The sequence below is a fragment of the Hyperolius riggenbachi genome, chromosome 2 (genome assembly GCF_040937935.1).
Source record: "Hyperolius riggenbachi isolate aHypRig1 chromosome 2, aHypRig1.pri, whole genome shotgun sequence".
Classification (NCBI taxonomy): Eukaryota; Metazoa; Chordata; class Amphibia; order Anura; family Hyperoliidae; genus Hyperolius; species Hyperolius riggenbachi.
In genome coordinates this window covers 564,939,679-564,955,000 of record NC_090647.1, presented here as the reverse complement: position 1 = coordinate 564,955,000, position 15,322 = coordinate 564,939,679, and the positions used below count along the sequence as shown (strand labels likewise).

Below are 15,322 nucleotides of genomic sequence, written 5' to 3'. Positions count from 1 at the left end.
GTCCAATCAGATGATGCTTCCTTTGTGACTGAACAGAGGTTGCTAGTGCAGTGTCGACAACAGACATATAACCTTTACACAAAGCCCGGCCTCCTATCCAGAGGTCCAACTGGCCCAATGGCCTACAGGCTGCCCAGCGCTGTCGCTGTACAGGGGTGACCGCAGGGTGTGTGCGCACTGGGAGGGTTGCACAGATCTCAGACAATAAGGCACTCTGAGAATCAATTCCAGTGCTGTGGTGCTGACTGTTGGCCCAATCTCCCAGAATCCCTCGCTCACCACAGATAGGGGAGGGGCTCGGAAGGGGAAAAGTGCGTCAACAGCGGCTTCTTCTGAAGTCACCCTGTGCTGGAAAAAATAGCAATGGTCAGCACTGGTCTGGGAAACAGAGGAACCGGCGGCATCCCGCCCATTCCCCTCTCGCCCAGAAAACTCCTACGGAGTGAATTAAAAAATAAACAGGAAAGAAAAAAATTAAAAAGGAAAAAAACAAAAAAAAAACCTGTATTTATAGATATTTTACAAGGTTAAATAACAATAATAATAATAATAATAAAAAACTGAACCACTAAAATTGACAGAGGATGGCGTGTCTTTACAGTTATGTATATATATATATTTTTTCTCCTTAATAGGTGTGGCCAGTGTCTAGCGGGAGAGTCCAGGGACGGGGTGAGCTCCACCCCCTCTCTCAATCCCCAACCTCTTGCTACTTTGCCCGTTTCCTTCTCGCCCGTGCGCGGAACATGCGTTGCAATTGGCTCAGGAGGAGTTGGAGGCTGATGCTGACGCTGCGTTGTTGGTCGGCCCGCGATCCCCAGCGTTTGAATCTGGAAGAGAATGGAGACAGAGTTAAGAGAACGGGAAAGATCCCGGCAGCACACAGACAATGATGCACAGAATACGCCTGTCCGCAGAGCACAATAACACTGACATATTCAGTCATGTCTCCCTCCCGCCTCTGGCTTAAAGAGAACCTGAGGTGAGAGGGATATGAAGGCCGATATTAATCTCCTTTTAAGCAATGCCAGTTTCCTGGCAGTCCTGCTGATCCTCTGCCACTACTACTTTCAGCCACAGCTCCTCAACAAGCATGCAGATGATGCATGTTCCAGGTGTGTGATTCAAACAACACTAAGCAGGAAGATCAGCAGGGCTGCCAGGCAACTGGTATTGTTTAACAGGAAATCAATATGGCACCCTCCACTAGTCATTTAGAGAAGCTGAGATGAGGCTCTGGTAAGTAAACAAACCTACTGAAGAAGCGGTAAGCCTTCGGGTACTGCAGAGGCTTCCCGTGTCCTCCTCGCCGCTGCCACTAGGGCGCCCCCTCTTCACGCACGTGCGGCTCAAGCTTACTGCGCAGTAAAGGCGCCCTCGCCCTGAAGAGGAACACGCCCCCATCTTCAATCCAACAAGCTCTCGTCTCGTGATGTCTTTCACGCAACAACTGAGGTCCGGAGGACTCAGTAAGGAGCCTCTACAGCGCAAGGTCCGCGGGCCGAAGGCAGCCCTCCTGGCTATTTTATGTGGCCCATATTCCAATGTCCATTATTGTAAGCAACAAAAGGTCAGCACATACTGAAACCTTGTCTGTTTGTGCCGATAACCCATAGGACACCCGACCCCCCCCCCCCAAGCAAAATTAGCATGGTGGTCCCTCCTTGGATCCCCTGCCCCCACCTCCGGTAACTCATACACCCCCCACCCCCTAACATCATTTCCCCACAGAGTAGCCATCATGTTTACCTGCTGCAGTGTCGCATAGTCTCTTCTGTTCTTCCTGGCAGTCGCACGCTCTGTGCTTCAATGCCTCCTTTTCCCGATCATGTGACAAGCCTCAGGAGCCAGAGGTATGCAGCATAGAGCAAGCGGCTGTCAGGAGAATTAGAGGAGACCCTGGACAAGGTAAATATTAAACTGCTCCCCTGCACTACTCTGCAGAAGGGGGAGGAGCAGGGAAATATTACACTGCTCCACTGCAGAAGGGGGAAAAGCAGGGAAATATCACACTGCTCCACTGCACTACTCTGCAGAAGGGGGAGGAGCAGGGAAATATCACACTACTCCACTGCACTACTCTGCAGGAGGGGGAGGAGCAGGGAAATATCACACTACTCCACTGCACTACTCTGCAGGAGGGGGAGGAGCAGGGAAATATCACACTACTCCACTGCACTACTCTGCAGGAGGGGGAGGAGCAGGGAAATATCACACTACTCCACTGCACGGAGGGCGGCAGCACCCACTTGAGCACGGAGGGCGGCAGCGCCCACTTGAGCAACCAAAGTAGTTGCTTGCCAGCCTGGAATTCACACATTGTTGAGAACAGACTGCCCAGAACCCTCCATGCACCAGGAATCAGCTGTAAGATAGCTGCATGCTGGGTTGAACATTCTTATGTTAGGCTTATAAATGTTATGCTTCATCTCCCTGAAGCCAGTGGTTCGTAAGCCTGGCTTCCGGGGCATAAAGAGATAACTTGCTTATTCAGTAGTCGTGCATTGTGGGTAACCACAGATGTTCACTTAAAGCTGGATTATTGTAAAATACTTTCAGTATTCAGGAGGTAAATAACACTCAGAATAAAGTTGAGGGCATTGTTTGGTTAGTCGATGCTCTGCTGTCTTTCTTAATTTGCCATTATTCCTGACAATTTACAGGTTTGGACTGGAAAGGTTAACTTTATTCAGCAATTGTGGAGTTTTTATCTTGGATGCTGGGAATATACGATTTTTCAGCAGATTTACTGTCCGAATGATTTTTCAATCGTTCTTCCGATCGATTTCCATTCCCTTCTATGAGAAAATCAGATCGGATATGTCGGAAATTATCTATCGAGCCATCTCTCTGCCCAAAAAAATCTCATGGTGTATTCCCAGCATAACATCTGTAAAGAGTGGAGAAAAGAGTAAATTATACTCACCTGGTGTAACCTCACAGCTGACGCCATTCACTGCTGACGGCATCCAGAGCTGCACAGGCTGTGACTGCGTTATCTTGTTCCGCCCACCACCTATCCGTTCCGCATTACACTGAGCAGAGCAGGTGGCCAGGAGCAGAGACCACAGCAGACTGCCACAGTGTGACAAAGTGTCAGGATGGCTGGAGGTAATCGTATAGCACAAATTCAGAAAGACCTCCGCTAGCTGAAATCAGCAGATACACAAATCTCTATTGCTGGTTCGTGTGATACATGCCTGTTCGGTGGCCACCCATGGACCAACCTGCGGGAGGACTCCAGCAGCTGTGCGTACCTGAGCCAGACTTCCTGTTTGTGGCATCCTTTGATTACATATTCAAACTGACCCTCGAGGGAAGGTGCAGACAGGGAAGTGTGGGCAAAAAGGGACACTAGTCACACACACTATATATACACACACACACACACACACACACTGTACACACACACACACACACTAGACACACACACTAGACACACACACTATACACACACACTATACACACACACTGTACACACACACTGTACACACACACTGTACACACACACACACACACACTGTACACACACACACACAGTACACACACACAGTACACACACACACAGTACACACACACACACACACACTAAAAAGTCTTTCTAAAAAGTGCACAACGTTTAGCTCCGAGCTTCCAGAAACATGCATATAATTCAGCTGTATAATGCAGCCTATAAAATCTACAATAATGAAACCCATATGACTGATTAGACCTGTTTGCATAACTAATCTGTGTTTGCCAACACAAATCACACTGCAGAGCAGAGAACAATGAGCTCTATAGATCCAACTGCAGGTCAGGTCTTTAGAGGAATTCTCCGACGTACGCTGGCCTGCAGAGAGCCTCCGACGTGGGGCGGCCTGCAGAGAGCCTCCGACGTGGGGCGGCCTGCAGAGAGCCTCCGACGTGGGGCGGCCTGCAGAGAGCCTCCGACGTGGGGCGGCCTGCAGAGAGCCTCCGACGTGGGGCGGCCTGCAGAGAGCCTCCGACGTGGGGCGGCCTGCAGAGAGCCTCCGACGTGGGGCGGCCTGCAGAGAGCCTCCGACGTGGGGCGGCCTGCAGAGAGCCTCCGACGTGGGGCGGCCTGCAGAGAGCCTCCGACGTGGGGCGGCCTGCAGAGAGCCTCCGACGTGGGGCGGCCTGCAGAGAGCCTCCGACGTGGGGCGGCCTGCAGAGAGCCTCCGACGAGGGGCGGCCTACAGAGAGCCTCCGACGAGGGGCGGCCTGCAGAGAGCCTCCGACGAGGGGCGGCCTACAGAGCTTAAGCGTCATTTGGTGTTCTATAAAAGAGATTCTCCATCATTGGGGTAGTCTATGTGGCGGTCTGCAAAAATTTTATGACATGCTGTGTCCTACAGAGATTTTCTGACATGGTGCTCTACAGAGCTTCTCTAAAATGCAGTGCTCTACAGAGAGAGATTCTCCAACATTTGGTGCTCTACAGAGATTCTCCGAAACACAGCGCTTTACAGAGCTTCTCCAACATTTAGTGCTCTACAGAAATTCTTCAGCATTTGGTGCTCTCCATAGACTCCCCATCAAGCAGCGTTCTACAAAGAGGGATTCTCCAACATTTGGTGCTCAACAGAGATTCTGATATATGGTGATCTACAGAGCTTCTCCAAAGTGTGGTGCTCTACAGGGTTTCACAAATAGTTGACGTTTTACCGAGATTCTTTGACTTGTGGTGATCTGCAGGGGTTTTCCGACATGTGGTACTGGTCCATTTATGTCTCTCCACAAAGATTCTCTAATGACTGGTATCTCCAATACTGAGATTATCAAATGTGGCCTTGTAGAGATTCTCCAAAATATGTTGCTCTACAGAAATACTTTACAGAGATTCTAAGAGATACGGTACAACACGGTACGAAATCTCGGCGAGTTTCTGAAGAGCACCAAATGCCAGTAAATCTTAGCGAGTCTCTGGAGAGCACCAAATCAGAGAAATTTTCTGCAGAGCACCAAATCTCAGCAAGTGCCTGTAGAGCACTAAATCTCGGTGACTACCCGAAGAGCGCCAAATCTCGGTGACTACCTGAAGAGCTCAAAATCTAGGGGACTACCCGAAGAGCGCCAAATCTAGGTGACTACCTGAAGAGCGCCAAATTTCAGTGACTACCCGAAGAGCGCCAAATCTCAGTGACTACCCGAAGATCGCCAAATCTCGGCGACTACCCAAAGAGCGCCAAATCTCGGTGACTACCCGAAGAGCGCCAAATCTCGGTGACTACCCGAAGAGCGCCAAATCTCGGTGACTACCCGAAGAGCGCCAAATCTCAGTGACTACCTGAAGAGCGCCAAATCTCGGTGACTACCCCAAAAGCGCCAAATTTCAGTGACTACCCGAAGAGCGCCAAATCTCGGTGACTACTTGAAGAGAGACAAATCTCCTCGACTTTCTGCAGAGCACCAAATCTTGGCAAGTCTCTGCAGAGAGTCGCTGTGATTTGGTGCCCTGTAGAGCACCAAATGTTGGTGACTTTCTGCAAAGCAAACAAATCTCCTTGACACTCCGCAGAGCTCACAATGCATTTCAGACAGGAATATCACATAGCTGATAAAGCAGCAGACATCTCCCCAACAACTGAGATATACAGGCCATGCAGCCAGCACCTGCCCTCACCTGATGTCGCTGTGGCATTGGTGGGTGTAGACACAGAGGCCTGGTTCCGAGCATGGGGTGGGATGAGGATAGAGGACAGGGAGGGGTTGCTTGACAGTTCTGCAATACATACAAATAAATATCAGAATGAAACAAACTTCCTACGTATAGCTGGTGACTGGACTGTTCCTGTGCAAGTCCAGATCACCCAAACCCAATGTAGCGAGAAAGCTGCCACCATGATGATGTCATGTGACCACTCGGAGCAAACATAGCGAAAGCTGCCACCATGATGATGTCACGTGACCACTCAGAGCAGACATAGCAAACGCTGCCACCATGATAACGTCACGTGACCACTCGGAGCAAACATAGCGAAAGCTGCCATTGCAATCACATAGTACTTTCCAACTCGAATGTAGTGAAAGCTGGCAGTTTGACGATGTCATGTGACCACTCACAGCCAATGCAGCGGAAGCTGGCAATTGGATATTGTGTATCTATTTAAAGCCAATGTAGTGAAAGCAGACGGTGGGATGACATCATGTGCTCACCCAGAGCCAATACAGTGAGAGGTGGCTATATGAAGAGGTCATATCATCACTCTCAGCCAGTAAACGGAAAGCTGCCCCTTGTGACGTCGTCATGTGATCTGTAACAGCCAATGTGGGGAAAGCTGGCAGAGTGATGACGTGACTGTGAAGATAGACACAGGCACCCGCTGGCAATGGAGGGTTGGGTCCAACAGGCACCCCTCCCCCTACTCCCCTCCCCTGGATCTTGCACACAGAAAGCACGCCGTCACCTTGAGTGGTGAAGTTGAAGAGAGCGGGGAAGTCACGGCCGTTGGGAAGCTTGGGGTTGGGGTCTCGCAGCTCATCGAAGAAGGAGTGGGCGCAGGCGTCCAGGGGGGTGAGGCGGGCTGTGGGCGTATACTCCAGTAGCCGGCTGCACAGCGCTATTGCCTCTGGCGGGGTGCGAGCTCTGAACACCTGTAAAAAGACAGAACCCTTTAAAAATAAAAAAAGAAGAGAGAAAACAGATCGGACTCAGTGTGACGCCTGCGACCCCAATTACGGGGTGGATGAGATGAGTGACAAGGCTGCAGCTACTGGACAACTCCAGCACCTGGCAGCCAGTGAACAACATGAACATTCAAGTGCAACACAACATGACATCATATAATCAGCACAGACACTGGATCCACCAATCCAAAGGTCCTCTACCCCCCTGACGTCCTCCTGGGTCCCTCCCTGCTCCACTAAACCAACCCAAAGGTCCTCTATCCCCCTGACGTCCTCCTGGCCTCTCACTACTCCACTCAGCCGCTGCCCCCCCCCCCCCCTCGGTAAGCTGGGCATGTCCAAGCACAGAAGGCTCCCGGCCATGAGAGCGCCATGGAAAAGGCATGCAACATTGGGAGGGGATGGCGGAGGAACAGAGCAGCGGGGAATGGTGGCGAGGGACCAGGAGGCTGGAAGAAGCCCCAGGTAAGTTAAACTGCCCTCTTTTGTTACACTTCAGGTTTCCTATAACTTATTTGGGTCAGGAAAAGACAGCACAAGAACTAAAGGCCTGTGGGCACATACAAGTAATATTGCCCTGTGGGGAATGGTATCCGGTGCCTCGAGCGAAACTGCAGGGCTGAGGCGGACACATCACTAGCATGCAGGGGCGGAGGTGATGTAACGTCATGCCAGATTCGAGTGAGTGGGGAGAACACTCTCAGCATAGCTCGGCCGCAATACAACATCGGATTGGCCAAGCGGTCAGGAGGGGTTGGCGTTGCTGCACATGCTGGATTGGCCACCATGGTCAAGTTTCTTCTAGTGTGTGTGCAGAGCCTAAAGGGAAGATCCGAGCAGACTATAAAAAACAAACTGCACTTACCTGGGGCTTTTTCCAGCTCCTGGCAGTCGATCGGTGCCCTCGCCACAGCTCCTCTGCCTCCCGGTGTCCAGCGGTTAAGAAGCCGACCTCGCCAGGTCAGCTTCATGTGCGCTCCACGGCGCAGGTCACGTGGTGTAAGTAACGTCATCTAGTCTCTACTGCACAGGCGCAGTAGAGACCCAATGACGTCCCTACACCACGTGACCCCAACGCCGTGGAGCGCACGGAAGCCGACCTGGCGAGGTCGGCTTCTTCACCGCTGGACGCCGGGAGAGGAGCTGCGGCGAGGGCACCGATCGACTGCCAGGAGCTGGAAGAAGCCCCAGGTAAGTGCAGTTTGTTTTTTATAGTCTGCGTGGATCTTCCCTTTAAAAGAAACCTAAGGGTTGAAAATCAAACATTATTGAGCAGCTGATACTAGATACAGCTACTGAAGTAAACCACCTGTCCAGTAAGGTGCGGCTGTAAGTGGTCCCTGTGGTCAGCTGATCTATCGAATGAAAGCCTATTCCTTACACTGCAGCATGTAACTAGGCAGGGGGCAACAGAATAGCCATAATCTGCTCCACCATGAGTGGTATTGGCAAATGTTCACTTAGTAGACCTCAATAAAAAAACACTGCAGATGGCAAACAGCACCATCCAACTGTATTAGATAATATTTCTCATTAGTTGCCTTCCCAATAAGCAAAGTGACCTACCACCCTCAACCAACAAGTTTCGCCCTCAAATGGAGGCTTCATCAGGGGGGTAAAATGAAGAGCCAAATGCGAAAGTGGAGTGCAGTAAAAAGGCATGACATCAATCACACACAGTCAGCTGCAGTGTAAGAAATAGGCTGTTACTGGATAGAGAAGCTAACCCCTGTAGCCACTTACAACACATCGTAGTCCTTGTGCTGTTTTAATTTACCCCAATAAAAGTTGTTTTAACTGGTCACTCCTAGGGATCAGTGGATCAAATGTTTGTGCTTTACAGTGCAAGATTTAAGACAATATTTGTGTGTTTGTGATAGAGAGGCAGCTTACCGGGACTCAGGTGGTGATTCCGCCCTCATCCGTGGTCCACCCCTCTAGGCGTGCCTCTTTCCCCATCTGCTGGCATCTCTTAAGGTGCGTACACACGCCTGATTTATTCAAACGACGGGTCGTCAGACCCGCCCACGGCACGGCCGTTCTAGCAACAGTCTTCCTGTGTGTACAGGCTGCCGGCAGGCTGATAAGACAGATCCGCTGAGCCTGCCGACAGTCGCTAGAACGGCCGCCCTGCGGGTGGGTCTGACGATCCGTCATTTACTGGAATCCGGCATTGTGTATGCCCCATTACACAGGCCACTTTCCCACAGCACTGGAATATACCATCACTAATCCACTCCTTAGTGTGGCTCCACCCCATCTTGCATCTCACACACCACTCCCCACAGCACTGGAATATACCATCACTAATCCCCTCCCTAGTGTGGCTCCACCCCATCTGCTGCATCTCACACACCACTCCCCACAGCACTGGAATATACAATCACTAATCCCCTCCTTGGTGTGGCTCCACCCCATCTGCTGCATCTCACACACCACTCCCCACAGCACTGGAATATACAATCACTAATCCCCTCCTTGGTGTGGCTCCACCCCATCTGCTGCATCTCACACACTACTCCCCTGCAGCACTGGAATATACCATCACTAATCCCCTCCTTAGTATGGCTCCACCCCATCTGCTGCATCTCACACACACCACTCCCCACAGCACTGGAATATACCATCACTAATACCCTCCTTAGTATGGCTCCACCCCATCTGCTGCATCTCACACACTACTCCCCTGCAGCACTGGAATATACCATCACTAATCCCCTCCTTAGTATGGCTCCACCCAATCTGCTGCATCTCACACACTACTCCCCTGCAGCACTGGAATATACCATCACTAATCCCCTCCTTAGTATGGCTCCACCCCATCTGCTGCATCTCACACACTACTCCCCTGCAGCACTGGAATGTACCATCACTAATCCCCTCCTTAGTATGGCTCCACCCAATCTGCTGCATCTCACACACCACTCCCCACAGCACTGGAATATACCATCCCTAATCCCCTCCTTGGTATGGCTCCACCCCATCTGCTGCATCTCACACACTACTCCCCTGCAGCACTGGCATGTACTGCTTCCCCACAGCCTTTAATTATACCATCTGGATCCCCCACCTCTGGGTGTGGCTCCCTCCCCACCCACAATCACACACACGAACTGGAATATACCGTCTCACAAACCCCCTCTAGGTGTGGACCAGTCCCCAGCAGCTGCATCTCTCTCTCAATGGAGTGCTGGAATGTACCATCACACATACTTCCCCCCCCCCCCCCTTTTGTAGGCGTGCTTCATTCTCCATCTGCTGCACTCACACACACACACCACTTCCACACAGTACTGGAATGTACTATCTCAAATCACCATTGCCCCCCCCCCCCCTTCCCGTGTGGCACCATCCCCATCTGCTGCATCTCTCTCTCTCTCTCCCCCACTTCTTACCCACAGTTCTGGAATATACCATCTCACATCCCCCCTTGCTGGGCCCCCCACTCAATCTTTGGTATCACATACGCGCACATACATGCCACTCGCGCCCCCACCCCCACAATGATGGAATATACCATCTTACAAGCCCCTTTCCCCCTTGTGGCATCCCACCCCATTTGTGGTATCACATACGCACGCACATGCCACTCCCCCCCCCCCCCCACGATGGACTATACCATCTCACTTCCCCCTGCTGTGACCTTCCTTACCATGCGCACACATGCTACTTTTCCTCACGGTGATGGAATATACCATCTCACTTCCCCCTGCTGTGACCTCCCTTACCATGCGCATACATGCTACTTTCCCTCACGGTGATGGAATATACCATCTCACTTTCCCCCTCTGGGTGTGGCATGGAGTTAAAGATGTCTTTTCAGATAACAATGCAGCAGTAATTTAGAACAGAACTCTTACCTTGGCAGGAATGTTTCCAAGTGACACGTTTAAAGGATACCCGAGATGCCATGATGAGATAGACATGGGTATGTACAGTGCCTAGCACACAAATAACTAGGCTGTGTTCCTTTTTTTCTTTTTCTGCCTGAAAGAGTTAAACATCAGGTATGTAAGTGGTTGACTCAGTCCTGACTCAGACAGGAAGTGACTACAGTGTGACCCTCACTGATAAGAAATTCCCCTTTTTACCTCTTTCTTGCTCTCAGAAGCCATTCTCTGCTAGGAAAGTGATTTATAGTTGGAATTTCTTATCAGTAAAGGGTCACACTGTAGTCACTTCCTGTCTGAGCCAGGACTGAGTCAGCCACTTACATACCTGATATTTAACTCTTTCAGGCAGAGAAAGAAAGGAACACAGCCTAGTTATTTGTGTGCCACTGTCTATCTTATCATGTCACATGTCAGTTCGGGTATCCTTTAAAGAGAACCCGAGGTGTGTTTAAAGAATGTTATCTGCATACAGAGGATGGATCTGCCTATACAGCCCAGCCTCTGTTGCTATCCCAAACCCCACTAAGGTCCCCCTGCACTCTGCAATCCCTCATAAATCACAGCTGTGCTGTGAGGCTCTGTTTACATCTGTAGTGTCAGTCTCAGCTGCTCCCCCGCCTCCTGCATAGCTCCGGTTCCTGCCCCCGTCCCTTCCCTCCAATCAGCAGGGAGGGAAGGGATGCAGGCGGGGACTGGAGTTCTGCAGGAGGCGGGGAGAGCAGCAGACTGACACTATAGAGATAAACACAGCCAGCTCTGACAAGCTGTTTGTCAGCAGCGTGGCTGTGATTTATGAGGGATTGCATAGTGCTGGGGGATCCTTAGGGGGGTTTGGGATAGCAACAGAGGCTGGGCTGTATAGGCAGATCCAGCCTCTGTATGCAGATAATATTCTTCAAACCCACCTCGGGTTCTCTTTAATGAGAATTGCCCCTCAAGAAAGGACTACAGGCATGCAGCATTAATGTATAATTCAGTGTGCTGTGCTGGCGTGAGCTCCCATCATGCACCACAAACGCAGCATACAGATCCAAGCATGTCAGTTCACACAAGAGCTCAGAGTTAAGGGGTCACTCCACCCAAAGACAGGTATATTTACTACAAAAACACAGTGGCCTTGTAATGGTGGTTAAAGACAAGACCCTTTATACAGGTCAATAAAGGGACCCTCAGAGCCATCGTACACACCCTCTCTTCTCACAGATTGACCCACATACAGGTTGTTATGAGAGGATACAATCTGCATTACATTTGCAGGCAAGGTGGCTTTCTTTACATCTTATTGACCATCTCTATACAGCAGCTTAGGCTGCTCTCACTGCTGAGCCTTGAGGAGTACTGGTAGATTGACTAGACTTCCTTTTTCAGCCACACCTCCTTTGGCCCATGCCCCACCCTCATGCCGTACATCTTTATACAGCAGCTTAGGCTGCTCTCACTGCTGAGCCTTGATGAGTGCTGGTAGATTTACTGGACCTCATGTTTCTTTCAGCCACGCCTCCTTTGGCCCATGCCCCGCCCTCATGCCATACATCTTTATACAGCAGCTTAGGCTGCTCTCACTGCTGAGCCTTGATGAGTGCTGGTAAATTGACTAGACTTCCTGTTTTTAGCCACGCCTCCTTTGGCCCATGCCCCGCCCTCATGCCATACATCTCTAAACAGCAGCTTAGGCTGCTCTCACTGCTGAGGAGTGCTGGTAGATTGACTGGACTTCCTGTTTCAGTCACGCCTCCTTTGGCTCATGCCCCGCCCTCATGCCATACATCTCTATACAGCAGCTTAGGCTGCTCTCACTGCTGAGGAGTGCTGGTAGATTTACTGGACTTCCTGTTTCAGTCACGCCTCCTTTGGCTCATGCCCCGCCCTCATGCCATACATCTCTATACAGCAGCTTAGGCTGCTCTCACTGCTGAGCCCTGAGGAGTGCTGGTAGATTTTCTAGACTTCCTGTTTCAGTCACGCCTCCTTTGGCTCATGCCCCGCCCTCATGCCATACATCTCTATACAGCAGCTTAGGCTGCTCTCACTGCTGAGCCCTGAGGAGTGCTGGTAGATTGACTGGACTTCCTGTTTCAGTCACGCCTCCCTTGGCCCATGCCACGCCCTCATGCCGTACCGGTGGTATGGAATTTATTCAGTGATCACATGGGGAGGAGGAGATAAACAGACAACTTGCAGGAGCCCAGTAAAGCCCAGTTTGTGGGGAAGTGAAGCTGCAAACTATACAGAATAGCTCTACTACCAGACTGGATGCAGAGTGGTAGTGTCTGGGAGGGAGACCTCCGCACTGCCCAGCTTCACACATTGTGCACCTAAAGTGAGGGACTTCTGTGGAATCTCCTCATTTGATTTATACAAGTATGTAGAAAAGGGGGAGCACCCCGAGGTGGTGGTGAGGAGATGTCATAGTTGCCTGGAATGGAAACCATGGCCGGAGATCTCATCACTGAATACAAAACCCAACAAGCTGCTCCGCCTTCCTAGAACTATTAATACCCCCTTCAGATGTGGAGACCCTATAAGATGAATCATGCTGAGCTGCCTCCGGACCTTTATTGCTGGTCTTGGTGGCTCTTACATGCAGGTGCTGAGTGTGGCAATGCATGATGGGAGATCTGCCAGAAGCACAACAAATAAGCGGGAATTACATGTCACCAGTTTTATGCTTTATCTTCCTCGAGTAACATACACCTGCCCCGAGGCAAAGCTACCCGAGCTAAGCACAGAGGGTCAAGCTGGGGCCACACTCCTCTGTGTTGTCCATCCTTCCCCTTCCCTGTAAATATGACTTTCTGCTAAAGTCACATTTTCAGACAGGAAGAGGCGGGCTTGCTGCCATGTTTCCGCCCATTACCCTCCCAGCCCCTCCTCTTCCCCGCCCCATACCCTCCCTTTAAAAGGAGGGATTAGGAGAGTGATAGGAGGAAACATTGCAGCAGCCCGCCTCTTCCTGTCTGACTACGAGTAGAGAACGGACAGCGCACAGAGGAGTTTAGATCCAGCATGAACGCACCTCTGTGCGCACTTCAGGTAGCCCCGCCCCGGGTCAGGTGTATGTTACCATTGTTGCTAGCTGGGCGGTGTGACAGTCTTCTCCAGCCGGCAAGCAACATTTCATCTTCATATAGTTTGGTGCTGAAACTTAAAAGACAACTGTAGGGAGAGGGATATGGAGGTTGCCATATTTATTTCCTTTTAAGCAACACCAGTTGCCTGGCTGTCCTGCTGATCCTCTGCCTCTAATACTTTCAGCCATAGCCCCGGAACAAGCATGCAGCAGATCAGGTGTTACTGACATTATTGTCAGATCTGTCATTATTAGCTGAATGCTTGTTTCTGGTGTGTTATTCAGCCATTGCTGCAGCCAAATAGAATAGCAAGGCTGCCAGGCAACTGGTATTGTTTAAAAGGAAATAAATATGGCAGCCTCCATATCCCTTATTACAGTTGTCCTTTAACTAAAGGATAGTCCCAGTCAGATTCTGAGGACCGCAAACTACAGCAGCAACTGAACTGGTAACACACTGGCTGGGAAGGGGTGTAGTGTCACCCAGTATAAAAAAGGTTAAAATAAGTTCTTTAGCACATTTTAAACACAGCAATGTCCCGTCTGTTACAGACTCCACAGCCCTGCTTCTTGGTGGTTTGTGTAAAGAATGAACTGCCCAGTAAGACATACATTACAAAAAGGCACAGGAAAGCAACAATAGAATATCAGTAGTGTTACCAACATTCTAGTATATTGATATAGTAAAAAAAAATTGGTAATATTTACTGATCTTTTACTATGACCTAACCTTTCCCTACTCTCACACAGAACACTCCCCTGGTAGTGCCCAACCCTTAACCCCACCCCTTGTGGTGCCTAACTCTTAACCCCACCCCTTGTGGTGCCTAACTCTAGACCCCACCCCTTGTGGTGCCTAACTCTTAACCCCACCCCTTGTGGTGCCTAACCCTTAACCCCACCCCTTGTGGTGCCTAACCCTTAACCCTACCCCTTGTGGTGCCTAACTCCTTAACCCCACCCCTTGTGGTGCCTAACCCTAAACTCTCCGAAACCGTCCTCTTCCTGCATGTGTAATACACTGCACATACACTGCTTCTCCACCTGGAAGAGTATTGCCCCCCCCCCTTCCTGCATGTGTAATAAGCTGCACACAGGCTGCTCCACCACCCCGGAAGAGTATCACCTGCAATAATCAGAAAAGTGACACCCCAATACTCACAGTGGCAGCAGGAAGGCTGAGCTGTGCATGCGGCTGTCTCTGCTGAGTTAACTGTTCTCTTGGCATGAATAGGTCTGTAGTGAGGACATTGTGTTTTTCTTTCTATTAACAAGAGTGGAAGATGGCTGTAAAAGCTGCATGAAAATGCTTGCGAGGCAGAAGGCGGCATTCCGAGGGTTTCTCAAGCCCGTTTGTGAAGAAGCCTTTATTGTCTACGTGGAGGAGGGGTCAATGACAGCAATTGTGCTAATCTATGCAGCTTGCAAAATGGACCAATCAGAATGCAGAATGCATCTCGGGCTGTATATATTAGCATATAAGTGGCATCATCTCAGAATCATTAGCACCTCACTGGTCACCCCCTCCGATATACGGTCATCAGTCAATCGTGTTCGAGGCTTATTCACACAAAGGCCACTAAAAAACACTGACATTGCCTCCCGCTGCTCTTGCATGCATTTTCTACCGCCACGGCCTCCCCCTATGGTGCTGACATTGTTTCCTGCAAAGCCCCTCTGCACCACAATGTTTTATTACATTCTCCCACTCAACACCCCCCAAAAATAT

The 15,322-nt window shown here is 50.4% G+C and overlaps 1 protein-coding gene across 6 annotated transcripts in view; it reads right to left on the bottom strand.

Annotated features, from left to right (window-relative positions):
• Positions 1–594: 594 nt before the first annotated feature.
• Positions 595–15,322, bottom strand: part of GSK3B (glycogen synthase kinase 3 beta) — a 167,868-nt gene continuing 153,140 nt past the window's right edge. Inside the window, exons 9-12 of one of the 6 annotated variants that reach the window (XM_068270964.1) lie at positions 14,756–14,857; positions 6,411–6,615; positions 5,627–5,725; positions 595–830 (exon numbers count right to left, since the gene is read on the bottom strand). In XM_068270964.1, the coding sequence (XP_068127065.1) occupies positions 763–830; positions 5,627–5,725; positions 6,411–6,615; positions 14,756–14,857 (474 nt within the window). In that variant the 3' untranslated portion in view covers positions 595–762. The remainder of the gene's footprint in view (positions 831–5,626; positions 5,726–6,410; positions 6,616–14,755; positions 14,858–15,322) is intronic. The other 5 variants (XM_068270965.1, XM_068270966.1, XM_068270967.1 and 2 more) reach the window with 5 other exon arrangements.